The sequence below is a fragment of the Triplophysa dalaica genome, chromosome 1 (genome assembly GCF_015846415.1).
Source record: "Triplophysa dalaica isolate WHDGS20190420 chromosome 1, ASM1584641v1, whole genome shotgun sequence".
Lineage (NCBI taxonomy): Eukaryota > Metazoa > Chordata > Actinopteri > Cypriniformes > Nemacheilidae > Triplophysa > Triplophysa dalaica.
The window spans coordinates 3,812,553-3,828,585 of record NC_079542.1 but is presented as its reverse complement, the minus strand read 5'-3'; the positions used below and the strand labels follow the sequence as shown (position 1 = coordinate 3,828,585).

Genomic DNA, 16,033 nt, shown 5'->3' with positions numbered 1-16,033 from the left:
CAAGCTCTCACGGCGGGATTGTACTACCGTTCCATATGCGGTCTCCGCAATGTCGAAGTGACCGCTCTCGAAAGGGAACGTCTCCGGTTACTTTCGTAACCTCGGTTCCCTGAGAAGCGGGAATGAGACATTGCGGAGAACGCCGTGTTCGCCGCTTATCACCGTGCAGGCGTTCTCTCGTAGATTCTGAGGATTGTCGTCACATGCACTGTATTTATACTGTCTGGATTCGTCAGTATTTGCATACGGTTGCATTCTTGCGACAATTGGCCAGTTTTTTTACTGGCGTTATCCTATAAGATTTCAGGAAAAGTGAAAAAGAGGAGGAGTTTCATATGCGGTCTCCGCAATGTCTCGTTCCCGCTTCTCAGGGAACCGAGGTTACGAAAGTAACCGGAGACGTTTTCCACAGGCAACCCCATCTGTCGTTCTCGACACATCGTGTCCCTTATGCAGCAAACACGTATCGTATTCTGCTGCAGTCGTGGCTCTTCAGAACAAGAGGTAAATGAATGCTGCACGCCAGCTTCGTTTTATACCGGATATCCGGGGGCGGAGCCCGGCATGCAAATTTAATTTGCCAAATTTCATTGGCCTTTTCTATAGTAGTCAGAGTTGATTGGTTCTCAAGGGCGAACCCCATGTGTCGTTCGCGACACAACGTCTCGTTCCCTCCATCAGGGAACTGAGGGTACATACAGTGAGGAAAATAAGTATTTGAACACCCTGCTATTTTGCATGTTCTCCCACTTAGAAATCATTGAGGGGTCTGAAATTGTCATCGTAGGTGCATGTCCTCTGTGAGAGACATAATCTAAAAAAAAAATCCAGAAATCACAATGTATGATTTTTTTAACTATTTATTTGTATGATACAGCTGCAAATAAGTATTTGAACACCTGTCTATCAGCTAGAATTCTGACCCTCAAAGACCTGTTAGTCTGCCTTTAAAATGTCCACCTCCACTCCATTTATTATCCTAAATTAGATGCATGTTTTTGAAGTCGTTAACTGCATAAAGACACCTGTCCACCCCATACAATCAGTAAGAATCCAACTACTAACATGGCCAAGACCAAAGAGCTGTCCAAAGACACTTGAGACAAAATTGTACACCTCCACAAGGCTGGAAAGGGCTACGGGATATTGCCTAACAGCTTGGTGAAAAAAGGTCCACTGTTGGAGCAATCATTAGAAAATGGAAGAAGCTGAACATGACTGTCAATCTCCCTCGGACTGGGGCTCCATGCAAGATCTCACCTTGTGGGGTCTCAATGATCCTAAGAAAGGTGAGAAATCAGACCAGAACTACACGGAAGGAGCTGGTCAATGACCTGAAAAGAGCTGGGACCACCGTTTCAAAGATTTCTGTTGGTAATACACTAAGACGTCAGGGTTTGAAATCATACATGGCACGGAAGGTTCCCCTGCTTAAACCAGCACATGTCCAGGCCCGTCTTAAGTTTGCCAATGACCATTTGGATGATCCAGATGAGTCATGGGAGAAAGTCATGTGGTCAGATGAGACCAAATTAGAACTTTTTGGTCATAATTCCACTAAACGTGTTTGGAGGAAGAAGAATGATGAGTACCATCCCAAGAACACCATCCCTACTGTGAAGCATGGGGGTGGTAGCATCATGCTTTTGGGGTGTTTTTCTGCACATGGGACAGGGCGACTGCACTGTATTAAGGAGAGGATGACCGTGGCCATGTATTGCGAGATTTTGGGGAACAACCTCCTTCCCTCAGTTAGAGCATTGAAGATGGGTCGAGGCTGGGTCTTCCAACATGACAATGACCCGAAGCACACAGCCAGGATAACCAAGGAGTGGCTCTGTAAGAAGCATATCAAGGTTCTGGCATGGCCTAGCCAGTCTCCCGACCTAAACCCAATAGAGAATCTTTGGAGGGAGCATAAATTCTGTGTTTCTCAGCGACAGGCTAGAAACCTGACTGATCTAGAGAAGATCTGTGTGAAGGAGTGGGCCAAAATCCCTCCTGCAGTGTGTGCAAACCTGGTGAAAAACTACAGGAACCGTTTGACCTGTGTAATTGCAAACAAAGGCTACTGTACCAAATATTAACATTGATCTTCTCAGGTGTTCAAATACTTTTTTTTTAAGATTATGTCTCTCACAGTGGACATGCACCTACGATGACAATTTCAGACCCCTCCATGATTTCTAAGTGGGAGAACATGCAAAATAGCAGGGTGTTCAAATACTTATTTTCCTCACTGTACGTAACCAAGACGTTTTTTTGTTAACACGAGAGTTCTGAAAATCTTAGGATGCTTTTATAGCACAATCATAATGACCTTGAATGTCGAAAGTCTATGGTATATGTCTCAGTTTATCATACTTTGAAAAAAATAAATTGACTCTTCCCTGGACAATTTGTTTTCTTCACCCTGGATAGGAATCATTCAGCCATGTTATATTACAGGACTATGGCAACTTGGACCCAAAACTCATTAGGCAAATAAAAGTCCTAAATATTTTCTTCTTATGGAACTCAACTCGTGAAGCACAAAACAAATTAAAAACAGCAAAAACAATAGTACATTTTTTTAAATTTAATTCAATTCAAACTTTCGTTCACTGTCATTCAATAACATTCATCCTTCATGTCAGAATGGAATGAAGAACATCTCTCCATCAGGCCCTGTTTCTAAGGCTACTGAATTAAAATGTGTGTAAAAATCTGATATTATCAAACAACAATCAGTTAAATATAATCAGACACAATGATAGTAAATCTATAGAATACGTCTCTGAAGGTGTCTTCAAGTGCAGAAACATCTATGTAAACAAAAGTTATATGTTTCTTATCTAGTCATCAACGTACAGCATCAGCTTCTGTCTGACTGACTTGCAGCCTTTAACAGAGAAGATTTTGTCTGAGGGGAAGAAGGGCATGTCTCCGGCCACTGTGTCTGCCAGATGAGCGTGATGTTGTAAATTGATGTTCAGATTGACCATTTCAGTCAAAACACACTGGCGTACATGCTTCATTTCCAGAGGGAGAAAAGGAACAATGTGATCCACCAGGTGGTGATTTATTAGAGAGGAGTGCCAAAATCCACCTGCTGAAAAGACATTCTGTAAAGAGGAGTATTGACATGGAACAAATTGAATGTACGCAATGTAAAAAAGAATGTCATCACATTCTGTATTCAGGATTTACGATAGGTGTTAAGGGCTACTTCAACATTGTTTTAATACATACTGCTCTTATCATTGACGATGTTTTGAAGGATCTGAGTCTCCATATCCTTCATCTGTAGTTTTTCTCTGTTTTTACCTGCCTTCCAGAAATCCAGAGCTATGTTGTTGATCACATCTCCACCTGCATTGCTACAAATAAAAAACACTTACACTTTGTTTAGTGTAGATACATTATAACATAAGCTAAGGGAATCACCTTAGAAAAATGAAGATTGCACTGCGGAATGAGACGCCATCCACATGTGTCGCATAGTCCAGAAAAGGTTTGATGGTCTCGACCAGCCGTGGATTCATCTTGTCCATTTCATCAAATACAAACATGGTCCGAGGGAAACGTGATACGTGCTGATGAATCTGCTCCTTTAGTCTTGCCTAAAACACATGCAAATCCCAATTATATCAAGGACTCTGCACTTAAATGTACTATTTTAGTTGCCTAACAGCTATGATTTGCTGAAAAAGTGGTATTTGGTGAAAATATGTTATATCAATTGTAGTAATAGTTTCTAGTTTTAGTATTAGGGATTTTGCTGTGTGGGTCATTGAGTTCATGATGAAAATGCATGCTCCACCGGTTTTCCAGTAGATTTTGATCAGACATCTACTTTTGAATAACTAAATTGAATTGTAAAATATAAATGTAGGCTATATTACATTTGATTACATTTTACCTTTATTAAACCAATAAATAAACTGAAAAATATATTATAATATATTAAATAATACACTGAAACCAAATGTTTATTTTTTAATATATGAAAAATTCACTGTATATTATTCCTAATATTGTAGTACTAATACATTAATGCTGTGTTTACATATATGTGTATATATTTAATATTGCCAGTTAATTACATAGCATAATATATTATTTTTATTCGGGGACAAGCAGCATTATTTACTTACGCTGTACATGTCGACTTTGTCTTTGTGTGGAAAATGATGTTGGGATACAAACATGATAAAATGTTCGCTCTTGTCCCCTAGTTTGTAAATGTTTCTTGCGATGATTTTAGACACGTGGTTTTTCCCCACTCCTGCGGTCCCGTGGAAGGAGAGCACGAGGGGTTTGTTCGGGTTACTGTCCGTCATAAATGACGATACAGCTCTCAGAACAACTTTCGACACGATATGTTGGCCGTGGAGATTCTCATTTAAATCCTTCTCCAAACCTGAAAAAAATCAAAGATTAAACCTGGACTTCCGGGATAAAGTTTCTGAAAAAATAGCAAACGGATAAAACAGAAACTGTTTGAGCATAATGTATGCAACGAAGCGGTTTTCTCACGTTTATGATCAAAAGGCAATACATTATCCCAATGAGACAATGCATACAAAAATGCAGCAACAGCAGAACCCCATACAATGGATTCCATGATAAAACCTGAAGTCAATGTTATGTGTGAAAGCAATAAAACTGTCACAAAATACGACGCTTTCATCGTGTCTGTCTCTTCTTGTTCCGTTTAGACTTTCTTTCGTTTCTGAAGGAAACGGAAGTGCGCTCCACGCCGAACACTTAAACCCTACCAGTAACGTTCATTGGTCTCTACTTGACTTGTAAAATGAAAACACACGATAAAAAGCTCACTTGCTGAATTAAATCGTGTCTTGGGGCAGTGTACTGTATTTGTTTTATGTGGTTCATCAGCAGGCCACTTAATAGCTACAGATTAGGACAGAATCGGTCAGATTAGAATGAATTAAAAAAACTATAACTTTACTTCAAATAGGCCAAGTTATATATTTTACTTAACTACAATGGCATTGGTAAGTAAATCATGTATCAAAAATATTTTATATCAGTTAGTAAATGAAAAAATGGCTAATTGTTCAAAACAATTTACAACAGAAAACTTTTCTGAAGTAACTGTATAATTTATTAACTGACAATAAGAATTTTACATTTTTTTTTAATAATTCAAACAAAATAACAATGAATAATAAAACAAACAAACACAAAATAGTTTTGTAAGAAACACTGTATAAACAAAAAGATGAAAAAGTGAATAATTTTTCAACAATATTTAACATTCAGTAAAGAGAATCTAAAGTGCTTACGTTTAAATTAGGTATATCAGAAAAAAATCGTGAAATAATTGATCATTATTGACAATTTGTGTCAAAAGTGAAAATAACATTATTAATAACATAATATTAAATTACAGAAAATATAATAAAACTTAATATTGACAAAAACATTTTAGACTTTTGGAAATTACTCCAACCAACGAAGAAATAAATTAACAGTCACAAAACAGCTTAATTGGAAACACTATTAACAATAAAAATAGAACACAGAGTTTATACAAGAAAAAAACTCTTAATACTTCGCAATATAAAACAATGAAGCATATTAGTGTTCTCCTTAACTGGGCCCATCAGTGTCGTTGTGACCTTGTAGAACTTTAAATAATTTTAAAACAAACTGTGGAGTCATTTACGAGTTCGCCTATGCAGATAATAGAGTAGTTTTAAGGGTATGCGCATTTGGCGTCATTCTTCCGAGCTCAGAGCACTGCCCCTGTCCGGGGTGAGGGCTCCGAATCCAGCAATAGCAAGTGTCGCACATACTGGATTTCTCTGCTCACCTAGCTGGTGCCACCATCTTTTCCAAGGTGGACCTGATTCGCACTTACCACCAGGTGCCTGACCACCCACAGGATGTCCCCCAAAACAGCAGTCATCACACCCTTTGGCCTTTTTGAATACCTACGGATGCCTTGCGGCCTCAAGGGTGCAGTACAGACGTTTCAGCGCCTCATGGACTCTGTGTTGAGGGACATGCCATTCCTTTTTGTTTATTTTGACGATAGTCTTGTGTCCAGCGCGTCCGCAGACGACCCCCTGACACATCTCAGGCAGCTATTCGGCCGGTTCAATGGGCATGGTCTCATCCTCAACCCGGCTAAGTGTGAGTTTGGCCGGTCATCCGTCACTTTCCTCGGCCACCACATCATCCCGCAGGGGGCTGTTCCCCTCCCTGCCAGTTTCCAAAGCCCACGCACTGTGAAGTCCCTGCAGGAGTTCCTGGGCAAGGTAGACTTCTAAACCGTTTCCTCCCCCATGCGGCCCACCTCATGCGACCCGTATACGACACCTTGCAGGTTGGAGGCCGGCGGACGTGTTGGATTGGTCCCCAGAATGACTAATGCTTTTGATGTTGCCAATGCCGCGCTGGCCAATACTGGCCAATACCACCACACTGGAAGGTTACAATTTCACGAAGCTTCGAGCTGACACGACCAGGCTTGTTAACCGTCGGTTCGCTGAGATTGTGACGCAATACAGCGTTGTGCCGTTTTCCATAGGCAACCCCATCTGTCGTTCTCGACACATCGTGTCCCTTATGCCACAAACACGTATTGTATTCTTCTGCAGTCGTGAGAGGCTCTCAGGCTCTTCAGAACAAGAGGTAAATGAATGCTGCACGCCGGCTTCATTTTATACCGGATGTCCGGGGGCGGAGCCCGGCATGCAAATTTCATTCGCCAAATTTCTTTGGCCTTTTCTATAGTAGTCAGAGTTAATTGGTTCTCAAGGGCGAACCCCATCTGTTGTTCGCGACACAACGTCTCGTTCCCTCCATAAGGGAACTGAGGTTACATACAGTGAGGAAAATAAGTATTTGAACACCCAGCTATTTTGCATGTTCTCCCACTTAGAAATCATGGAGGGGTCTGAAATTGTCATTGTAGGTGCATGTCCTCTGTGAGAGACATAATCTAAAAACAAAATCCAGAAATCACAATGTATGATTTTTTAACTATTTATTTGTATGATACAGCTGCAAATAAGTATTTGAACACCTGTCTATCAGCTAGAATTCTGACCCTAAAAGACCTGTAAGTCTGCCTTTAAAATGTCCACCTCCACTCCATTTATTATCCTAAATTAGATGCATCTTTTTGAGGTCGTTAGCTGCATAAAGACACCTGTCCACCCCATACAATCAGTAAGAATCCAACTACTAACATGGCCAAGACCAAAGAGCTGTCCAAAGACGCTAGAGACAATATTGTACACCTCCACAAGGCTGGAAAGGGCTGCGGGATATTGCCTAACAGCTTGGTGAAAAAAGGTCCACTGTTGGAGCAATCATTAGAAAATGGAAGAAGCTAAACATGACTGTCAATCTCTTTCGGACTGGGGCTCCATTCAAGATCTCACCTCGTGGGGTCTCAATGATCCTAAGAAAGGTGAGAAATCAGACCAGAACTACACGGGAGGAGCTGGTCAATGACCTGAAAAGAGCTGGGACCACCGTTTCCAAGATTTCTGTTGGTAATACACTAAGACGTTAGGGTTTGAAATCATACATGGCACGGAAGGATCCCCTGCTTAAACCAGCACATGTCCTGGCCCGTCTTAAGTTTACCAATGACCATTTGGATGATCCAGATGAGTCATGGGAGGAAGTCATGTGGTCAGATGAGACCAAAATATAACTTTTTGGTCATAATTCCAATAAACGTGTTTGGAGGATGAAGAATGATGAGTACCATCCCAAGAACACCATCCCTACTGTGAAGCATGGGGGTGGTAGCATCATGCTTTGGGGGTGTTTTTCTGCACATGGGACAGGGCGACTTCACTGTATTAAGGAGAGGATGACCGGGGCCATGTATTGCGAGATTTTGGGGAACAACCTCCTTCCCTCAGTTAGAGCATTGAAGGTGGGTCGAGGCTGGGTGTTCCAACATGACAATGACCCAAAGCACACAGCCAGGATAACCAAGGAGTGGCTCTGTAAGAAGCATATCATGGTTCTGGCGTGGCCAAGACAGTCTCCCGACCTAAACCTTATAGAGAATCTTTGGAGGGAGCATAAACTCTGTGTTTCTCAGCGACAGGCTAGAAACCTGACTGATCTAGAGAAGATCTGTGTGAAGGAGTGGGCCAAAATCCCTCCTTTTGTGTGTGCAAACCTGGTGAAAAACTACAGGAAACGTTTGACCTCTGTAATTGCAAACAAAGGCTACTGTACCAAATATTAACATTGATCTTCTCAGTGTGACGTTTGTTGTATGTTTTGTTTGGGTTTTTCCTCCCGTTGTCAATCTCGTTATTAGTTCATTAGTTTCCACTTATGTTTCTTCATTGTTAATTAGTCCCACACCTGATTCTGTTTTCCCTGAGTGTCTTCCTTTGTATTTAAGCCCTGTGTCTCCCTCTGTTCTTTGTCGAGTATTGTTTATGCTACGAGTGTTTGTTTCCTGAGTTCCTGGTTCACTGTTCTTCTTATATTAAAGTACTTATTTTGGATTACCCTTTGTTTGGACGCTTTCTCCAGTAAGCACGCGTGACAGAATACTAAACCTACAAAAGGCATGGATTACTTGCGGCTCAACATCTCTCCAGAGGACAATTTGAAATACCATCTCAGTCAAGATGGTCGTCCTCTGGAGAGATACGTGGAGGACTTCGTGGAGCTCAGCCAGCAGGTGAGTTGGGACGATTGCTCACTGAACGCGTGCTTTCTGATGGGGTTGGATGATGACTCCCATCGGTGTCTTGCTCCCGAATTTAGGGACAGACCCGTTTGGGAGTTTATCGACCTCATCCAGTGGATAATGGAATCTCGCCTCAGTGTGGGCGGGACCATCCTGGATGGGGTTGATCATCCGATCCCATCCGGGCACGCGTTGAGCAACCCAGCTCACCTCACTCTGGAGTCCTCCACCGGAGACGGAGCCGCAGGTAATCATGCCCCCTTTGGGCCAGTGCCGTCCGGCTGTTGGTGGCTCTCAGAGCCGGTTCCTTCCGGCCTTCCAGAGCCTCTCCAGCCGTTCCCGCACGGCCTTCCAGAGCCTCTCCAGCCGTTCCCGCACGGCCTTCCTGAGCCTCTCCAGCCGGTCCCGCACGGCCTTCCTGAGCCTCTCCAGCCGGTCCCGCACGGCCTTCCAGAGCCTCTCCAGCCGGTCCCGCACGGCCTTCCTGAGCCTCTCCAGCCGTTCCCCCACGGCCTTCCTGAGCCTCTCCAGCCGTTCCCGCACGGCCTTCCGGAGCCTCTCCAGCCGTTCCCGCACGGCCTTCCGGAGCCTCTCCAGCCGTTCCCGCACGGCCTTCCTGAGCCTCTCCAGCCGTTCCCGCACGGCCTTCCTGAGCCTCTCCAGCCGTTCCCGCACGGCCTTCCAGAGCCTCTCCAGCCGTTCCCGCACGGCCTTCCAGAGCCTCTCCAGCCGTTCCCGCACGGCCTTCCAGAGCCTCTCCAGTCGTTCCCGCACGGCCTTCCTGAGCCTCTCCAGCCGTTCCCGCACGGCCTTCCGGAGCCCGCTGCCCAGCCGCCGGAGCCCGCTGCCCAGCCGCCGGAGCCCGCTGCCCAGCCGCCGGAGCCCGCTGCCCAGCCGCCGGAGCCCGCTGCCCAGCCGCCGGAGCCCGCTGCCCAGCCGCCGGAGCCCGCTGCCCAGCCGCCGGAGCCCGCTGCCCAGCCACTCCTATCTGGTCTCCCTGTATACTCCCGGACTAGGCCCAAATATTTTTTGGGGGGGAGCTATATATGTGGGATGGCCGGATTGGTCAGACCGCCCTCCAAGCCTCCAGAACGGCCGGCGCCCTCAAGGCCTCCAGAACGGCCGGCGCCCTCAAGGCCTCCAGAACGGCCGGCGCCCTCAAGGCCTCCAGAACGGCCGGCGCCCTCCAGGCCTCCAGAACGGCCGGCGCCCTCCAGGCCTCCAGAACGGCCGGCGCCCTCCAGGCCTCCAGAACGGCCGCCGCCCTACAGAGTCCCAGAGCTGGAAGTATCATCCTGGAGGCCTCCCATCCCACCATGTGTGGTCTTCCCTGCACCGGCCTCCAGGACGCCCACCCCCCCTTTCCCCTTTTTGCACTGTTTTGGCGCGAGGACGCGCCTTGTGGAGGGGGGGTAATGTGACGTTTGTTGTATGTTTTGTTTGGGTTTTTCCTCCCGTTGTCAATCTCGTTATTAGTTCATTAGTTTCCACTTATGTTTCTTTGTTAATTAGTCCCACACCTGATTCTGTTTTCCCTGAGTGTCTTCCTTTGTATTTAAGCCCTGTGTCTCCCTCTGTTCTTTGTCGAGTATTGTTTATGCTACGAGTGTTTGTTTCCTGAGTTCCTGGTTCACTGTTCTTCTTATATTAAAGTACTTATTTTGGATTACCCTTTGTTTGGACGCTTTCTCCAGTAAGCACGCGTGACACTCAGGTGTTCAAATACTTATTTTTTTTTTTAGACTATGTCTCTCACAGTGGACATGGACCTACGATGACAATTTCAGAACCCTCCATGATTTCTAAGTGGGAGAACATGCAAAATAGCAGGGTGTTCAAATACTTATTTTCCTCACTGTACGTAACCATAATATTTTCTTCTTATGGAACTCAAGTTTTAACTCGTGAAGCACAAAACAAATTAAAAACAGCAAAAACAATAGTACATTTTTTAAAATTTAATTCAATTCAAACTTTCGTTCACTGTCATTCAGTAACATTCATCCTTCATGTCAGAATGGAATGAAGAACATCTCTCCATCAGGCCCTGTTTCTAAGGCTACTGAATTAAAATGTGTGTAAAAATCTGATATTATCAAACAACAATCAGTTAAATATAATCAGACACAATGATAGTAAATCTATAGAATACGTCTCTGAAGGTGTCTTCAAGTGCTGAAACATCTATGTAAACAAAAGTTATATGTTTCTTATCTAGTCATCAACGTACAGCATCAGCTTCTGTCTGACTGACTTGCAGCCTTTAACAGAGAAGATTTTGTCTGAGGGGAAGAAGGGCATGTCTCTGGCCACTGTGTCTGCCAGATGAGCGTGATGTTGTAAATTGATGTTCAGATTGACCATTTCAGTCAAAACACACTGGCGTACATGCTTCATTTCCAGAGGGAGAAAAGGAACAATGTGATCCACCAGGTGGTGATTTATTAGAGAGGAGTGCCAAAATCCACCTGCTGAAAAGACATTCTGTAAAGAGGAGTATTGACATGGAACAAATTGAATGTACGCAATGTAAAAAAGAATGTCACCACATTCTGTATTCAGGATTTACGATAGGTGTTAAGGGCTACTTCAACATTGTTTTAATACATACTGCTCTTATCATTGACGATGTTTTGAAGGATCTGATTCTCCATCTCCTTCATCTGTAGTTCTTCTCTGTTTTTACCTGCCTTCCAGAAATCCAGAGCTATGTTGTTGATCACATCACCACCTGCATTGCTACAAATAAAAAACACTTACACTTTGTTTAGTGTAGATACATTATAACATAAGCTAAGGGAAATCACCTTAGAAAAATGAAGATTGCACTGCGGAATGAGACGCCATCCACATGTGTCCCATAGTCCAGAAAAGGTTTGATGGTCTCGACCAGCCGTGGATTCATCTTGTCCATTTCATCAAATACAAACATGGTCCGAGGGAAACGTGATACGTGCTGATGAATCTGCTCCTTTAGTCTTGCCTAAAACACCTGCAAATCCCAATTATATCAAGGACTCTGCACTTAAATGTACTATTTTAGTTGCCTAACAGCTATGATTTGCTGAAAAAGTATTTGGTGAAAATATGTTATATCAATTGTAGTAATAGTTTCTAGTTTTAGTATTAGGGATTTTGCTGTGTGGGTCATTGAGTTCATGATGAAAATGCATGCTCCACCGGTTTTCCAGTAGATTTTGATCAGACATCTACTTTTGAATAACTAAATTGAATTGTAAAATATAAATGTAGGCTATATTACATTTGATTACATTTTACCTTTATTAAACAGATAAATAAACTGAAAAATATATTATATTATATTAAATAATACACTGAAACCAAATGTTTATTTTTTAATATATGAAAAATTCACTGTATATTATTCCTAATATTGTAGTACTAATACATTAATGCTGTGTTTACATATATGTGTATATATTTAATATTGCCAGTTAATTACATAGCATAATATATTATTTTTATTCGGGGACAAGCAGCATTATTTACTTACGCTGTACATGTCAACTTTGTCTTTGTGTGGAAAATGATGTTGGGATACAAACATGATAAAATGTTCGCTCTTGTCCCCTAGTTTGTAAATGTTTCTTGCGATGATTTTAGACACGTGGTTTTTCCCCACTCCTGCGGTCCCGTGGAAGGAGAGCACGAGGGGTTTGTTCGGGTTACTGTCCGTCATAAATGACGATACAGTTCTCAGAACAACTTTCGACACGATATGTTGGCCGTGGAGATTCTCATTTAAATCCTTCTCCAAACCTGAAAAAAATCAAAGATTAAACCTGGACTTCCGGGATAAAGTTTCTGAAAAAATAGCAAACGGATAAAACAGAAACTGTTTGAGCATAATGTATGCAACGAAGCGGTTTTCTCACGTTTATGATCAAAAGGCAATACATTATCCCAATGAGACAATGCATACAAAAATGCAGCAACAGCAGAACCACATACAATGGATTCCATGATAAAACCTGAAGTCAATGTTATGTCTGAAAGCAATAAAACTGTCACAAAATACGACGCTTTCATCGTGTCTGTCTCTTCTTGTTCCGTTTAGACTTTCTTTCGTTTCTGAAGGAAACGGAAGTGCGCTCCACGCCGAACACTTAAACCCTACCAGTAACGTTCATTGGTTTCTACTTGACTTGTAAAATGAAAACACACGATAAAAAGCTCACTTGCTGAATTAAATCGTGTCTTGGGGCAGTGTACTGTATTTGCTTTATGTGGTTCATCAGCAGGCCACTTAATAGCTACAGATTAGGACAGAATAGTACGGAGCCCGGGAGAGGACATGCGCGGTTCACTTAGTTTTGTCCTGGCCACGAGATATTAACTCGTGGGAACGTGATATTATGTTGTCGCCACGACATCAGCTTGTTGTGGTAACGACATCCTTATGTTGTGGCCACGCGATGTGAAGTCGTTCCCTCAAGATGCTATAATGTGGGAACGACATCCGTATCTCGTGCCCACGACTTCTTATGTTGAGGGAACGACATCCTTATCTTGTGGTCAAGACTTAAATGCGTGCGCGTCTAAGCACCTGGAACAATCAGAAATAGATAGGACTATCATCATATTTATTTTTAATTAAGATATATCGCTGAACTTATTAAAACACACACATTCGTTTCCTTTTAGTAGTTTTTATTTTTTCCTGTGATAAATGAATAGGTTTAATTGCGATATGTCTGGGCTGCACGAACATGTCAAAAGCATATTTTTACATTATTCCCCTTGATATTGTAATTATTAAGAATGATTCGTTTTTACATTTTATAATGATTTCAAGGCTCCAATTTCGCCGCGGGATTGCGCACAATTTAAATCTTTTTAATAATGCGAGAAGTTCTACCAGAAAGACTCGGAAGGCCAAAGTTGAGTATTCGACATTTATTAGACAGCTGATGGACAGAATATATATGGTTATAATAAAAGATGGTAACAGTTCTTTGGGGTAGGCCCTGTCCGTGGCTCGCATCCGGAGGGCCAAGAAGTCCTCCACTTCCCGCCTTGAGATGGTAATGCGGGGGCGTAGCCAACCCCCCTGGGGTTATATTGACAGGGACCTCCTGGTGGTGGTGGGGAGGATGGTGGGGCTAATCACGTTGCTCCGACTGCGGACATAGGAAGGGGTAAGTGGCGATCTTTTATGTTCCATGTTGGAAGGTGATTGGTTGGGTGATGATTGGCAATGAGTGATACAGGATTGAGTCTTCCTGGCAGAACTAGCGCTGAAGCTACATTTCTACCAGAAAGACTCGGAAGGCCAAAGTTGAGTATTCGACATTTATTTGACAGCTGATGGACAGAATATATATGGTTATAATAAAAGATGGTAACAGTTCTTTGGGGTAGGCCCTGTCCGTGGCTCGCATCCGGAGGGCCAAGAAGTCCTCCACTTCCCGCCTTGAGATGGTAAGGCGGGGGCGTAGCCAACCCCAGAGAATGATCGTGGGCTTACCTCTGGAGCGGGGCCTACCCCCCAAAAGAAATGATTTCTACTCACCTGCTGGTTGGAGTCTCTAGCAGAACCTGTAGAACGATATTAATTGCAAATGTTATTGATAAAACAATTTACCGGTCGCTGGTCGTGAGTAACACTGAGACGGGGCCCGATAGGCCACGACATATACACGAGGCCTCGGTGGGCCACAGCACTGACGAGGCTGACGAGGGGCCCCAGTGACAGAGGTCCCGATAGGCCTCAACACTGACGGGGCTTTGATGGGCCACAACTGATACATAGCCCGGAAGGCGCGACACTTGAGACAAGGCCCCGATGGGCCACAACCACTGACAAGGCCACGATGGGCCACAACATAGAAACGCAGCCCTAATAGGGCACAACACTGAGACGAGGCCCGCTGGGCCACAACACTGACAAGACCCCGAAAGGGCACGACATTATGGGGTCCATCCAGCCCCTTCTTTTTGACGAGGCCCCGATGGACCACAACCACTGACAAGGCCGACTAGAGGCCCCAGTGACAGAAGGCCTGCTAGGCCACAACACTGACAAGGCCACGACATATAAACGCGGCCCTAATAGGGCACAACACTGAGACGAGGCCCGCTGGGCCACAACACTGACAAGGCCCCGAAAGGCCACGACATTATGAGGTCCATCCAGCCCCTTCTTTTTGACAAGGCCCCGATGGGCCACAACCACTGACAGGCCGACTAGAGGCCCCAGTGACAGAAGGCCTGCTAGGCCACAACACTGACAAGGCCACGATGGGCCACAACATAGAAACGCAGCCCTAATAGGGCACAACACTGAGACGAGGCCCGCTGGGCCACAACACTGACAAGACCCCGAAAGGCCACGACATTGTGAGGTCCATCCAGCCCCTTCTTTTTGACAAGGCCCCGATGGGCCACAACCACTAACAAGGCCGACTAGAGGCCCCAGTGACAGAAGGCCCCGATAGGCCACAACACTGACAAGGCCCCGATAGGCCACAACATTGAAACACAGCCCTGGTAGGGCACAATACTGAGACGAGGCCCGCTGGGCCACAACACTGAACAGGCCTTGGTAGGCCACGATACTGAACAGGCCTTGGTAGGCCGTGACGCACCACCACCAGTGTTTGCAAGATTTACCTTGAAATCAGACGGATAGAGCTCGTTGAGCTGCCATGATGGTTGAGGAGTCCATTCGTATGTAAGACCCGTAAGCGGAAGATGACCATCTACCCATACGTTTGATGGTTTCAGTTGGAATTCCGCGTTCGGCCGCGGTAGTTGCTGCTCCGATCCTGAAGGAGTGTCCGGTATACTCAAGAGGCGAAAGTTTGCAGGCTTTGCATGCGTTGGTTAGTTTTTCTCTGAACCATGCCTTCGTAACAGGTGCTCCGTTAGGTAAAATAAAAAGTGGAAAGATAGAAGGGGTTTTGGGGCGGACTTTAAGATATAGTGTCATAGAAGTGAACGGGCAGAATCTGGTATTGTTTTTCGTAATATTTATTGTAATACCAGTTCGCTTTGTGTCGGTTTTTGTGCTTTTAAGGTTGAATGAGAAGGCGGAGTGGGAAAACTGTATGTCAGAAAACGAAAGGTCTTGCGTTGGGTCGAAATGTTTTGAGTGTGAGGTGAATTCCCCCGGACGCAAGAATCCGTAGAAGGCTGAAAGGAATATGGCCTCCAGCAGTGTATTAACGTAAGGATCAAAAAGCTTGTTGCGAAGGGAGTCTAAAAGTCTGTGTAATATTGGTAAAGTAATTGGCTTGCGTTTATCTGGATGTCTGCTCGATGAATTGCTCATGCCTTTGAGCATCAGACGCACTGATTGGTTGGAGAAAAGGCTTGGATAGTCGTTGT

The 16,033-nt window shown here is 44.2% G+C and overlaps 2 protein-coding genes across 3 annotated transcripts; both read right to left on the bottom strand.

Annotated features, from left to right (window-relative positions):
* Positions 1–2,563: 2,563 nt before the first annotated feature.
* On the bottom strand, positions 2,564–4,695 carry LOC130428663 (torsin-1A-like). 2 transcript variants are annotated; one of them, XM_056756847.1, is made up of 5 exons: positions 4,519–4,695; positions 4,137–4,402; positions 3,427–3,602; positions 3,232–3,359; positions 2,564–3,091 (listed from the first exon to the last, which is right to left on the bottom strand). In XM_056756847.1, exons 1-5 carry the CDS (start codon positions 4,670–4,672, stop codon positions 2,835–2,837), a joined length of 981 nt encoding a protein of 326 aa, XP_056612825.1. In that variant the 5' UTR covers positions 4,673–4,695; the 3' UTR covers positions 2,564–2,834. The 2 variants fall into 2 exon arrangements, with proteins under 2 accessions (XP_056612825.1, XP_056612833.1); XM_056756855.1 differs by having other exon boundaries at positions 3,307–3,359.
* A 5,931-nt stretch (positions 4,696–10,626) lies between these two features.
* On the bottom strand, positions 10,627–12,756 carry LOC130428678 (torsin-1A-like). Its single transcript, XM_056756865.1, has 5 exons — positions 12,580–12,756; positions 12,198–12,463; positions 11,491–11,666; positions 11,295–11,422; positions 10,627–11,154 (listed from the first exon to the last, which is right to left on the bottom strand). The coding sequence occupies exons 1-5, from the start codon at positions 12,731–12,733 to the stop codon at positions 10,898–10,900; spliced, it is 981 nt and encodes a 326-aa protein (XP_056612843.1). The 5' UTR covers positions 12,734–12,756; the 3' UTR covers positions 10,627–10,897.
* Positions 12,757–16,033: the final 3,277 nt, after the last annotated feature.